The sequence below is a fragment of the Citrus sinensis genome, chromosome 6 (assembly GCF_022201045.2).
Source record: "Citrus sinensis cultivar Valencia sweet orange chromosome 6, DVS_A1.0, whole genome shotgun sequence".
Classification (NCBI taxonomy): Eukaryota; Viridiplantae; Streptophyta; class Magnoliopsida; order Sapindales; family Rutaceae; genus Citrus; species Citrus sinensis.
In genome coordinates, this window is record NC_068561.1 from 9,399,866 (window position 1) to 9,412,437 (window position 12,572).

At 33.4% G+C, this 12,572-nt stretch overlaps 4 protein-coding genes across 6 annotated transcripts; 2 read left to right on the forward strand and 2 right to left on the reverse strand.

Annotated features, from left to right (window-relative positions):
- The first annotated feature begins 1,072 nt into the window (after positions 1 to 1,072).
- Positions 1,073 to 2,086, forward strand: LOC112496151 (protein SMALL AUXIN UP-REGULATED RNA 12-like). The gene has a single exon (XM_025093336.2). It carries the CDS (start codon positions 1,481 to 1,483, stop codon positions 1,847 to 1,849), a length of 369 nt encoding a protein of 122 aa, XP_024949104.1. The 5' UTR covers positions 1,073 to 1,480; the 3' UTR covers positions 1,850 to 2,086.
- Positions 2,087 to 2,159: 73 nt separating this feature from the next.
- LOC107174503 (auxin-responsive protein SAUR71) lies at positions 2,160 to 3,591 on the forward strand. Its single transcript, XM_015525463.3, has one exon. It carries the CDS (start codon positions 2,723 to 2,725, stop codon positions 3,194 to 3,196), a length of 474 nt encoding a protein of 157 aa, XP_015380949.1. The 5' UTR covers positions 2,160 to 2,722; the 3' UTR covers positions 3,197 to 3,591.
- A 1,305-nt stretch (positions 3,592 to 4,896) lies between these two features.
- Positions 4,897 to 8,435, reverse strand: LOC102625133 (thylakoid lumenal 15.0 kDa protein 2, chloroplastic). Of its 3 annotated transcripts, none has more exons than XM_025093333.2 (6): positions 8,005 to 8,435; positions 7,430 to 7,533; positions 5,690 to 5,780; positions 5,513 to 5,581; positions 5,325 to 5,434; positions 4,897 to 5,243 (listed from the first exon to the last, which is right to left on the reverse strand). In XM_025093333.2, the coding sequence occupies exons 1-6, from the start codon at positions 8,216 to 8,218 to the stop codon at positions 5,196 to 5,198; spliced, it is 636 nt and encodes a 211-aa protein (XP_024949101.1). In that variant the 5' UTR covers positions 8,219 to 8,435; the 3' UTR covers positions 4,897 to 5,195. The 3 variants fall into 3 exon arrangements, with proteins under 3 accessions (XP_024949101.1, XP_052299789.1, XP_006493006.1); XM_052443829.1 differs by having other exon boundaries at positions 4,897 to 5,236; positions 8,005 to 8,434; XM_006492943.4 differs by having other exon boundaries at positions 4,897 to 5,215; positions 8,005 to 8,431.
- A 979-nt stretch (positions 8,436 to 9,414) lies between these two features.
- Positions 9,415 to 12,552, reverse strand: LOC102625587 (uncharacterized). The gene is made up of 3 exons (XM_006492945.4): positions 12,316 to 12,552; positions 9,854 to 9,932; positions 9,415 to 9,729 (listed from the first exon to the last, which is right to left on the reverse strand). The coding sequence occupies exons 1-3, from the start codon at positions 12,465 to 12,467 to the stop codon at positions 9,661 to 9,663; spliced, it is 300 nt and encodes a 99-aa protein (XP_006493008.1). The 5' UTR covers positions 12,468 to 12,552; the 3' UTR covers positions 9,415 to 9,660.
- Between the last annotated feature and the right edge of the window lie 20 nt (positions 12,553 to 12,572).

Sequence of the window (12,572 nt, forward strand, 5' to 3'; positions counted from 1 at the left end):
GACACCCATGATGTGGTGAAATAATAATAATCAGGAAAACTCCATTATTTTTATAAATAGTTACGTACACTGCTTTTAAAATTAAACAGACCCTTGTTTTAGACAAATTTTAAGAGAGCGATTATTTTTTAACATTAAAAAAATTGTGTCATTATTTATGAAAATAAAAGAATTTTGTATGTTCACCATTTTCCAATAATTTATGGCAGTCAAAGTTCGGTGGTCTCAGTTTGCTTCAGTTTCCACAAAATCTGAACACATTAAGCTCTACTTCAATTTTCAAGCCGACGCTAAAAAAACCTCCTTCACAAGTCTGCAGACAAATTTTTCTGTCGGTTGCAAGTGCTATTTGCTAACATAACTACGTCCACAAGGGTTTTACAATTTATATATATGCCTCAGAATATTACAATAATGACAGGTTTAAAAATTTTATATGATTATTTTTTATTCACTTGATGATCAGCTGCATTCAATTGCACAATTTCTCACAAATATAACTAAATGTTACAATTGTGTTAAATTGTGATTTTATGCCTTTTTTTTTTTTTTCCGTTTCTCATCATTTCGAGCTCAACATTCAATCGCAGTTTATGAATTCATATTTTGGATTAGGTGTCTGTAGATATTCATTTGCCCAACTAATCAAGTTGTCCTTGATCGAATATTCGAGTACAATAACACCTACCACATGATAAATTTTGATTTAAAACATATTATTTGGAATACAAACTATATTAGTAAAACATTGCCACAAATAATGGATGTTCGCATAGCAGGAATAAATCGATCATTGGATTTGAGGAAAAAAAAGAAAAGGAATGATTTCACAGAATGTATTAGAAAATTAAGTTATGCACTTTTATCATTTCACATCGGCTAATAAACTGTATGTTAAGTTTATAAGAGTTTGATTGAGTGGTTTTCAAACAGTTTTGTTTGATTAGTGATAGCGCTCACATCCGGTGAGATTTGGTTTTTCATTTATATAAATATTTAAAAATGATAATGAGAAGAAGAATTTGACAGACAATATAAAATCGATCATTCCACCAGGCAAGAATAATTCAAAGAGTCTTTGATAATTGTCCAGAAACTAGAGGAACCAAGTCTCTCCTTAATTGGCAATGGTGAACAAATACAGCGAGGCGTGCAGTGAAAAAAATGAGCACATATTTAATTGGAGAGAAAAAAAGGTGTTCAAGACGGGAAACAAAGGAAACCGTAAAACGTGTTTTCAGAGTCCCTACCATTCTGAGAGATATAGCGGAGATGAGCTTTCAGTTGTTGCATTTAATGATCCATGGTTCCATAATCAACAGTGAATGGCCCCATACTATTTTCTCAGAAAGTTCAACTTGTTTCCCATCTCCTTCCCCGGCTACTATAAAATTATTCGGAGACTCTCCAAACTAAAACAAGAAAAAGGAAGAGTTAAAAGAACAAGAATTAATTATAAGTTTCACAGAAACACTTGATCATGGAGAGAAGTGAAGACAGCATTAAGGGATTAACAAAGCTTAAGATGCTCATTACCAAGCTACAACGAGGTCTTTTCTCAGCATCTCGGGAGGACGTTGATGGAAAATCGGGAGGTGCAACAGTGGTTCCGAAAGATGTAAAGAAAGGACATTTTGCAGTTGTTGCTGAAAAGGGTGGAAAACCAAAGAGGTTCGTTCTAGAGCTGGGTTACCTAAGCAACCCAGAATTCTTGAGCTTACTGGAGCAGGCGGAGCAGGAATACGGATTCCAACAGAAAGGTATTCTTGCAGTTCCTTGTCCACCTGAAGAACTACAGAATGTTCTAAAGTATAAAAAAAGACACAGAAGAATCCGCACGGAATGGTAGAGTACAACTAGCTTTTCCCTCAAGAAAGAACCAACAATGTGTTAGCTTCTCCGAGGCAGTACTTTTTCTCTTGTAGCGGAGATGAATGATGCTTTAACGTTTCTCATCTTTTGTTAGTTTAGCATCCATTAGTGACCAAATGGTCGGAGGAATAAATCAGTGAAACATCATGTGTAACGAATGTGTAAGTTTGTGCATTATATCTTTGAAAATTCAGTGGCACTATTTCTTTGAAAATACAGTCTCCTGGAAATCATTGACTCTTAGCATGCGATCAATAAAAAAGGCAGCATCTACAACTGTTGTTTGATATACAATTACCTTTGTCTCTTCTGTATAAGAAAGATCTTTAAGCATTCCTTTTTTTTTTCTTTTTTAATTACTGATTGTGAACTATCATAGCTATATTTTGTCTTTACATGCATTTTTTGAATTAGCATTTGTTTGTGTACCCTTGTTTCTGTATGAGCATTTTTTATATATGAATTTGCAGCCACATATGGAGATTTTGCTTTTTTTTTTCCTCCCCTCTTTCTTGACACTCTATCTCCACCCACACCACAAATTTAAATAAAAAAACCTTCCAGATCAGGTGTTAAAGAGGTATATAATTTCAAACAATCTTCTAATATTTCTTCAAGCATTACCTATTATGGCAATCGATTGATGCCCGTTACACAGGAAAAGCTCAGCAACAAGCAAATGATACGTTAACATGACTAATAGCTTGGAAATGACAAATATCCAAAATGTTGGATAATAGGCTTTTCCCGCACAGTGGAACTTAGGCAAGAAAACTCCTTTTAATATGTTAATTATATACTTAAATATCAGTCACTTGGTGAAATTGTTCACACTAAAACTCATTAAATCATGGATAGAAGGAAAGACAGCATCAAAGGCTTAACGAAGCTTAAGATGGTCATTGACAAGATACAACGAGGTCTTTTTTCGTCAGAATCTCGGAAGGATGCTGATGATGGGGAAATTCGAGGTGCAACAAAGGTTCCAAACGATGTAAAGGAAGGACATTTTGCCGTTGTAGCAGTAAAGGGTGGAGAACCAAAGAGGTTTGTTCTAGAGTTGAGTCACCTGAGCAACCCAGAGTTCTTGAGGTTATTGGAGCAGGCCAAGATGGAATACGGGTTCCAACAGAAAGGTATTCTTGCAGTTCCTTGCCGACCCGAGGAACTACAAAATGTTCTAAAGTATAAAAGAAATAGAAGAATCAGTACCGAATGGAAGAGTAAACCTAGCTTTTCCCTCAAGAAAGAGCCAACGTCTGTGTATGTTTCCAAGGTAGCTTCGCTGAGGCAGCAGTTTTTCTTTTGGAGGAGAGATGGATGATCCTCTAAATCTTCTCGTCTTTTGTTAGTTTAAGATTCATTAGTGATCAAATGCTCAGAGGAATATATCAATGAAACACCATATGTAACAAATGTGCAAGTGTGTGCAATATACCTTTGAAAATTCAGTGGCTATAACACTTCAACAGAAACAAATGCCAATCTTCTTTCGGCTAGAAATTCCAGCATAACACATAATAATACCAGGAAATCATTGAGTCCTAGCATAGGATCAACAAAAAAAGCAGCATCTACAACTATTATTTGGCATGGACTTCCCTTGCTTTCTTCTGGATAGAGAAACATCTTCATGCATGCTTTTAATTACTGCTTGTGGCATAACTATCATTGCCATAATTTGTAAGTGTCTTTACAAGTAACTTATTAGACCAACAATTAATATTAATTAGCATGTGTTAGTGTCATGGTGTGCATTTGTATGTGTATGTGCATTGTAGATTTGTAATAAGAGCATTTGTCAAGAGAAAAGAGAGCTGAATTAAGTTATAAATTACGGCACCAAATCAACAGAAAGGAAAGCAGTAGAAAGCCACTCTGTTGTGACTCAGAATTTTTTTGTGCTTGAGAACTTAAATAGTGAATGACAGAAATGCAGTACTTTTTTATTTCTTTACCAAAGCATATGGCTAATTTGATATATGACTTTGTATCCACATATAGTGGTTTTTCATTTATTTTTCTGTCTCTATTTTGACACAGATGGCTATTTCTAATTTACATTAAACACCTTCCAGTTCAGTTGTGACTTGTGAAAGACAATTACAGATCCAAATTGTTAGTAACAAAAATTTACCTAAATTATGAAAAATTAAAGATATATAGGTTAATTTGAGGAAACCTAAACCTCCCAAAGATGCTAGCAGTTTGTGGGACCAACACTACTTAAATACAATTTATCTATTTACCATAAAATTTCTTAAGACATCTTTTATTGAATAAGGATCAAACTTTAAATAAAGTTATACTTAGGATTAAAAAGTTAAAACAACAAATATAAAGCGTGTTCTCACATCATGTTCCATGACTATACGCTATGATTTCAGAACATTTAGACTAATTAAAAAAAAAAACAAATACACTATAGTCAATAATTAAGAAAGATTTATAATAATAAAAATATTTAAAAATAATTATTTGAATGAGACCACTCCTGATAAATTCGTAATATCTTTTATTAGTATTCGTTGTTAGTTACTTGCTATATTTTGTGGTGTAGCTGCTTTTGAATTCGTCTAAAAGCAGTGGCACCAGTAATGACACTTTATATTGTGGAGTCATGGTATAGAATTCTAGAGCATGATACGAGAACAAATTTTAAACTTACTAATTTTTAAGTTTGTAATCTTAAGCAAGCTTCATTATTTAAAGCTTGATATTATTCAATTTAAAACGATCTTGATTATTATTCTGATAGCCATAAATAGTCTTTAGGAGGGAGTTGGTCCGTCGAATTACCAACAATATCTGTTCATCTATATCTTGAAAATGACAACCCATCTGTAATCCAATTGTTGAAAATGAGGCTTTTCCTTACCTTCCCTCATAATGAGACTTAAGCCTCAATTAAGCTCCTTTTGGGATGTCAGTTACTCACTTAAACGTCTGAAGGTACTTGCAGAAATTGTTTAGGTTAAACTCGTTCCTCCTACAAATTTCTAAATCTTCTGACTTAAAACCAGATTGTTACTAAAATGTCAGTCTGCACATTCCTTTAATTTGATTCAGAAAAAGTACACTTGGCTCCTTCAACAAAATGACCAAACTTGGTACAAAGGAAAAATAAGATCATGTTTCTTTACCACAGTGTACTAGTATTACATGGCATATCCTCCGTGTGGATAATAACTCTCAAAGAGTTGCATGATATATACAAATTGTAACCAAGACAGAATCAAGCATGGTGGCATTATTTTACCTCAGAGCAATTATTTGGGCCCACTGGCTCTCTCAAGCAATTAGATATTGCCACTACAGCAGCTTCAATAGATGCATCTTCCCCCTGTTTCAGCCATTAGATAATCTACAGCCTGTTTCTAATAAATTATGCATAATCCCAACAACTTTTCAACACAATAAACGTCGAGAGGCAAAGAAAGAATCCTCCTCACCTTCTCTTTCCAGTAGAAGATGTTCCCATACTTCCCTGCCAACCGGCTCCAAAAGCTACGTGGAATATCAAGATCAACTGAAGCCCCGACATTAAAATTCAATATATTGCCTGGTCAAAGAAACATGTACCTATAAGTCATCCATGGTAGAGTTAGACAAACCAGATGGCATATTTTAATTGCTTTACCGAAGGTAGGGTCAGCAACAAACACAATAGTCCTATCATCTACTTGCCAAAAGTCTTTAATTGCCAATCCTGCAAAATATTGACTGATCAACTTTAGCCTTAAAAATATTAAGAAAGCAGGCAGATGTATAAAATTTCAGAAAAGAAGTGACAGTTAAATAAACAAATGTAGCAAACCTGGTGTTTCAGGATAATTCTGGGCTAAAACTCTTAACTTGAATCCAGTATCCTTCTCAAGATCAGCAATCTCTTGTGCAAGTCTTCTCTCCTGCAAACTAGCCATACAGGGTTTAGTAATTAGCCTATTTCCTTCAAGAAATAAAATAAAATAAAGACTTCCCTGCCCACATACAACACTAGGATTCTAGGACACCATGGAGTCCTTTGCTCAACAATTGATAAGAAAAGAAAGAAAATAGGATTATGTCTGATGTCAACACAGTCTCTCACTCAGTAAGATAAAGCTTTGGACCGTTTTAGACTCATGGCCTTCCGCTACATGAGATATAATTATATATGTCATGCATCCAAAATATCACAACATCATAACTAATTCTGTGATGACAAGTATAAACAACTGTAAATTATATTCAGTTGCCAGATCAATTTGACTCTCCAAAAACTGCTATCAAGATATTTTAGTTAATTTTTTTCAATTTGAGAATAGCCTACATCTTTGACTAACACTAACAGCCTATTGAACCAACTCAAAACCACACACCAATAACCTGTTATAGAGTACTGGAACTTGTTATTTTCTGCACTTGCATTTCTCAACAGCAAAACAGCAGTCAGCAGTATATGAAATTCAAAATAGTTTACTCTGTAATTACTAAATCCGAGTACCTTCAAAATCATAATACAATATCGAGACTTAAAGCTCAAAAATGGAAGAAAATTGATCGACTCTGCAATCTTTGTTTATTTCAACGAATCCAATATATCCCAAAAGCCCTGCTGTTATTCCAAGCAGAAAATAAACACAGGTGTGTTTAGCACATTGTATTCATCAGGCTTTATTGCATTATATTGTAATGCATTATATTGCATTATATATTAAGCTGTAATGCGATCTATGTTTGGTGGATTATAGACTGTATTATATAAATAATATTTTTATTTTTATATCTATATTAAATTAATAATTTAAGATTCATTTACATTTTATTAATATCTATCTTCAATTAGTAATTTAATTTTTTTATAAATAAAATAAACAATTTTCCGCCAGCCACCACATACTGCCACACAGTATTGCCGCTTGCCGCTGTGCTTTAGTGTCATTTGAATTATATTTTGGTATCAATAGAGTCCTTATTGTCAGGGCTAAGCAATGATGTAACTATAACTGCAAAGGAGTTTTCAAATTTATTTAATAATGTATATTTTTATTTAGTTTTTATTATTTTAATTAAGAATAATAATATGAATAGTACTGCATTAAATAAACCTGATTTGCTTGTTCAATGCAGCATTATTCACATTATGATGTATTATAATACACCATAATGCAGCCTTGAAGATTTACCTAATATGGGGCTGCATTGCATTAGCTAATGCAATCCCATGTGATGTGGTGTGCCAAACACACCCTAAAGCTAAAATCAATACCAAAACAGATAAACAAAAATAGGAGATGCGTCTGTCTTAAGACCATTGTTTTAGCCTACCATATTGTACTTCCACTATTCCACTCATATCACTATTTACAGCCAAAAATGTATATTAAATGAATGAATAAATCATAGAGAATTTTATTTTTTTGAAGTAATCATAAAGAATGCAATTCATTCAGAACGTCATGACTTAATCGTAAAGGAGATAAAAACAACCACTCCTAAACCAGTAGATTCATACAAAATACCTGATGCATGATTAATTCTTTAAATCGTAAAAGGATATGAAAACGAAACATACCTGACCATCAGAGAGAAACCCAGCAACATCAATTACCGAAGTGAATTCTCTTGGAAGCAATTCTGGTTTGTTAACTCCAACTTTTGCCTCTGAACATCCCACTCCTAAAAACATTCGTTGATTCTGTTTTAGTCATTGCATTGTATATTAAAAGAATATATAAATATTATATGACACAGCGAAAAAATAAAAAAATAAAAAAGATCATTGCTCTAGCACTAGCAATCAGAATCTCTGGAAGAGAGTTACCAAAAACAAAACCATACCCATATTATATCAATTGACAAAATCAAGTAAGGGCGGAAAAAAAAAATGTTAACACAAATGCCAAAGATTATTCGTGAATGCAGATACAACATATAACCAATCCATTGTTATCTTCAAATTAACATGTATTGAAGCTAAATAAATGTGCGGCTAACAAACCAAGGCCACCATTAATTAATAAAAACTAAACATGAATGAAACATGTCAAGTAAATATATAATAACTCAAATTTAACAGAAATGAAACACCCACAAGCGAAAAAATGCACATTCTACAATGTAGCTGCGGAGGAAACAAAAGACACTTGCCTGTTAGCGATATACCCAATGAGAGAGCCCCAGAGAGAAAGAAACTCAAAGATTTGGAGTTAAAATTTGTGACCCAGTTCCTGAATTTAGTTGTTTTATTGTTTGCAGAGATTGGCAAAGATGATGCTCTGAATCTGATGGGTGATGTAAACACTGAAGGTGAAGTTGTTGTGAGAGGGAGAGAGGAACGTGCAAGCTGCTGCGCAAACGCCATGCCTGGTTGCCTTCCCCTTCCCTTTCTTCTGGGACCCTACACCTGCAAATTTTTAACTCTTTCTAGTTTGGATAAGGCGATTGAAAATTTAGCTTCAGAAGGTTCCAATCGTTAGTTTAAAGTATAATTCAAGTATCCTGTCTTGTCTTGTCCGCTTTCAGTGCGTTGCGTTAATTTTGAGTTCATTCCAACCCTAATCGTTTAATAAATGTGCCATAATCCTGAAAATCTTAATTCAATCCGCTTATTGTTGTGTCAATCATTTTATTTAACGTGTTTTTAAATATTAGAAATTTGTGGTACACATAAACTATACGAGTTTTAAGATATAAAAAATAATAAAAAAATAAGTCAATATATTATTTGGATAAACAGTTGTGTCATAAACGAATTGTTGTGACATAAATTAAAACGGAAGTCCACATAATTATTAAATAGTTGATTGCAATCAACCTATTAATTAATCGAATCACTTTTAACCAATTCAAACTTATTTATTTAACCCGAGCTATTTAAAAATAAAGTTATTTTTAAATAATTCAAACTTGTTTATTAGTATTATGTTTGTTTGTGTCAGATTAATTCATTAACTTTTCACTAATTATTACAAATTTCCCTTACTTAAAAAAAATCTCTACAATTATTAATTTATTTAACCCAATACATTAGTTTGGATCTTAAATAGTGTTGCTCAAGATTAAATTGAATTATACGCATGTTTGTAAATAAATTTATTTACTTTTGGTCAATAAATTAAAAATTCAATTCCCCCCAACTTTGTAACAGGATAATTTTTAGACGAAACTTGGAGAATAATAATATACATGGACACTTGAATGTTTTGGATATGACAAGAATTGGTACAAATAAAAATTATACTAGATTTTGAGTCTGTTTGGAATTAAAATTAAACAGCTGTAACTTAAACGTTATAGTACTAAAATATTTGGTAAACACTAAAAGTTGTATCTTAAAACATATGTTGATATGATTTTTCACTTATATCATAAAAAATATATTATATCTTTAATAATCTTATCAAAATTATTATTTAAAATTTATATTTATTATTAATTATTAACTTTTGTTTCATAGTTATAATTTTTTTTTTTCCAGCCCACAGCACTACAATCCCAAACAAAACTTTTGTAGATGGAACATTACCCTCAACAACATCTCGTAGCAGAGAACATTCATAAGCAAAATGAAGAAACCAAGACTTTTGAATCCAGAGCTTGGCATAAAATTTATACGAGTGTTTTGGCATCAAATAGAGTGCTCACTGTGACAGTAACAAAGTTTCTCAAATTATTAATAGACTCTGAGTCCACAAGAATTATTAGAAACAAGGTAAGGGGAAACTGGGGATAGAAGGTAGAGCAAACAAGTTCCATTGCTTCCAAATACCTTATCAGAAAGCAAAATGATTTAACCGAAAAAGCCTAAGGGAAGTAAACAGGCCAGTTGAAATAATACGAGTCCCGGAGTTCCCTGTCCATGTACTCATTCCACTGGAAAAGAATAAGCGAAAAAATGAGAATGTAGAATTTTCACATAGCAAAGTAACAACATGCCATATGTACATCAAATATTAAATTCTAAAATAATTTAGCTTAGAAGAGTCGAACAACAGACCTTAAATTTGTAAGGCTGCTTCTTCGCCTTTGCTTTCTTCCAGTGATACTGTTCAAATAACATCACCTTGTCATGCCAACTGCAGATTTAAGTAATTCAAAATGTTAGACAAAAAGAAAAAGTTTGTCTGGTTTCCTATAACAGCAGGGTTAAGAAGAAAGAAAGACAAAGTATATGCAAGCATGAGATAAACTAGAATCTAACAGTGCTAAAACTGCATGATACCACCATGAGATGCTCAAACAGAATCCAAAGAAGAAGACAGCAGATGGGCAAATTTATAATCTGAGAGGGAGAGAGCAATATAACATACCCACAAGAAGCCCGTCAGAATTTACAGAAATCTAAGGCTAGGCCACCTGGCCAAGAGATTAGTGCACTATATAAATCTGACAAGGCATTGGCACAAACTGGGTGAATCATTAATCATAAAGATAGTCATAGAAACATCTGTTGGGACCTAAGACCTAGGAAAAAACGTCCAACCCAAAAGACTAGTTATTAGGTTAACTCATTCTATTGATCAACTCATGGATCCCCTAACTCGCCAATTTAGGACATCAAAACAACCTCTCCCTCGAACAAAACCTCCATCAGCAGGTGACAACACCTGCTAACATTGAGTCCACCGCATACTAATTATCAGGATGTGACTTTAATAACACTGGTTGAGAAAATAAATCATGAAAGTTCACTTTTTAATATAAACACAGAAGCCTGGTTCATTTTACTCATAGTTACATATATTGAGAAAGAAAGTTGTATGAAATCCTTCGCCTATGTTGCTATAATGTGAAGAATAAGATTTCAACCTTCTTTGTTATAATATGAAGAGTATGACTGAAATCAAAGTTCTATATAATGGTGTTAACTGGATAAGACTTCCTTAAAGTCTTATCTAGGACTCATTAAGGTTAACCACACCATGGAGTTCTTATTAATCAATTCCTAAGTGGCTAAATAAATTTGTAGAAATAATTAATTAGTAGGGAAGTAGTCAGTGTGACCACCCTTTAAATAACCAATGAAAGCTAAATACAGTAAAATTGTTCTACATGTGCATATTATGCATTTATTTGTGGTAGGTAGCTAAGATCTAATAAAATAATAGCTATAATACCAACTGTTGGTAACTATGACTGAAAAACTTAACTAATGTGTGGAGTAACTCATTCTACTTATTAACCCATAGATCCCCAATTTACCAGTCAATGTTGACAACTCAGCACTGTCAAATAGATTTCTCTTTAAAGTTTCAAGGAACCAGAATTAACAAACAAAAAGAGAAAAACTCTTTTACTTACAGTCCCTTTCATATAAGACACAAAATGTGGTGCCATGAAACGGATCCTTACAAATTAAGTAGCTAAGAACCTCCATTGGACATATATATAAATCCTATAGACAGGAGCAACAAGTCAAAAGTTTCAGTTGCTAAAAACCTCCACTGGATATCAAAAACTTAGTTAAGAATCTAAACAATTGAACATCTTAGACAAAACTTGAAAACTAACATAAGAATTTCAAACCTAAATTTGAGAAGGTCACGCTTAGAATGCCGGCACAGGTTACGAGTTCTTTATGCACTTCAAGTTGTTGACACACATTGAAACACCCGGTGATTGGATCCATTGGTTATAACAGTTAGCTCTACTGCTTCATTCGATCACATATGTGAATACATAAATAAATAAAATTTGAATAGTCGTGCCGGCATCATATAATGGTCATAGTAAAACTGCAATACCAAAGCCAAAAAATTTTCAACCCCTTAAAAAATGATATATGAAGAATCTCCACTAGAGACACAGCAACGTGCCAATCATGCCAAACAGTAACCAAAACAAACCCATTCTCCGCTATAAAATCCCCCACCGAGTTAATATGTAATCTCAATATCACAATGTGTGACAGAAAGAGAGAGGTATGGAGTTTTCTTGTAAGGATTTCAAAGTGGGAAAATGTGAAGGAGAAAAAGTTGTTGAAGGTGAGACTATGCCACTGGTATAGTAATGAAATCCTGAAAAACCAAGATAGCAGTGACTGTAAAATACAGCACGTTCACATATATGCAAACACAGCACATAATTCACACTAAAGCTATAAAGAAAGCCTACTTAAGCTAACCAGGAAATAAAATCAAAGCCGCCATTTCACAAACATTCCCTTCTTACATAACATCAAACCCAAAAACAAAAAAACAAAAAAACAAAAAAAAAGAATCCCAATTAAGCAGAAACTTTTACACCAGCCCATCAAAGGGCAACTTTTAACATCACTGAAAGCGCTTTAAGATTGCCAAATTTGTCGATTTTCACACAAAGACCCTTCATAACAACCAAACAAATCCGCAGCAATAATTTTTCTAAAAAAGGAAATAAGAAGAAATTATAGCAGTAATCATGTTCATAAAATCATGAAATTAAAGGAAAGAAATCGAAAAAGAAAAGGGGAGAGAGTACTTGAATTGATTGGTGAGGTGCCACATGTAGGGATTGGACCAGGTGAGAGCAGAGAAAGCAAAGGCTCCGATCCATATGTTCTCGAACGACTCCGGACCCGAATGCGGTACACCGGGGTCTCCTCTATATGCTTTTCCAAAGTATTTCTCCATTTCTCTCTCACTCTGTATGTTGCTTCTTTTCCGTCTTGTGTTCTGTTTTCTACTTTATCCTTTTTTTCCACCCCCGATTTTCTTTCTTTTTTTTTTTCCGATTTT

Bases quoted from the DNA above. Each gene is read 5' to 3' on its own strand.
- LOC102625133 (XM_006492943.4), bottom strand. From the start codon at position 8,218: ATGGCGTTTGCGCAGCAGCTTGCACGTTCCTCTCTCCCTCTCACAACA. The intron at 7,534-8,004 runs GCAAGTGTCTTT...GAATGTTTTTAG, and splicing joins ATTGGGTATATCGCTAACAG to GAGTGGGATGTTCAGAGGCA. The intron at 5,216-5,324 runs GTGAGGAGGATT...TGGCTGAAACAG, and splicing joins TCTTCTACTGGAAAGAGAAG to GGGGAAGATGCATCTATTGA.
- LOC102625587 (XM_006492945.4), bottom strand. From the start codon at position 12,467: ATGGAGAAATACTTTGGAAAAGCATATAGAGGAGACCCCGGTGTACCG. The intron at 9,933-12,315 runs GTACTCTCTCCC...TTAAATCTGCAG, and splicing joins CACCTCACCAATCAATTCAA to TTGGCATGACAAGGTGATGT. The intron at 9,730-9,853 runs GTCTGTTGTTCG...ATTCTTTTCCAG, and splicing joins AGCAGCCTTACAAATTTAAG to TGGAATGAGTACATGGACAG.
- LOC107174503 (XM_015525463.3), top strand. From the start codon at position 2,723: ATGGATAGAAGGAAAGACAGCATCAAAGGCTTAACGAAGCTTAAGATG.
- LOC112496151 (XM_025093336.2), top strand. From the start codon at position 1,481: ATGGAGAGAAGTGAAGACAGCATTAAGGGATTAACAAAGCTTAAGATG.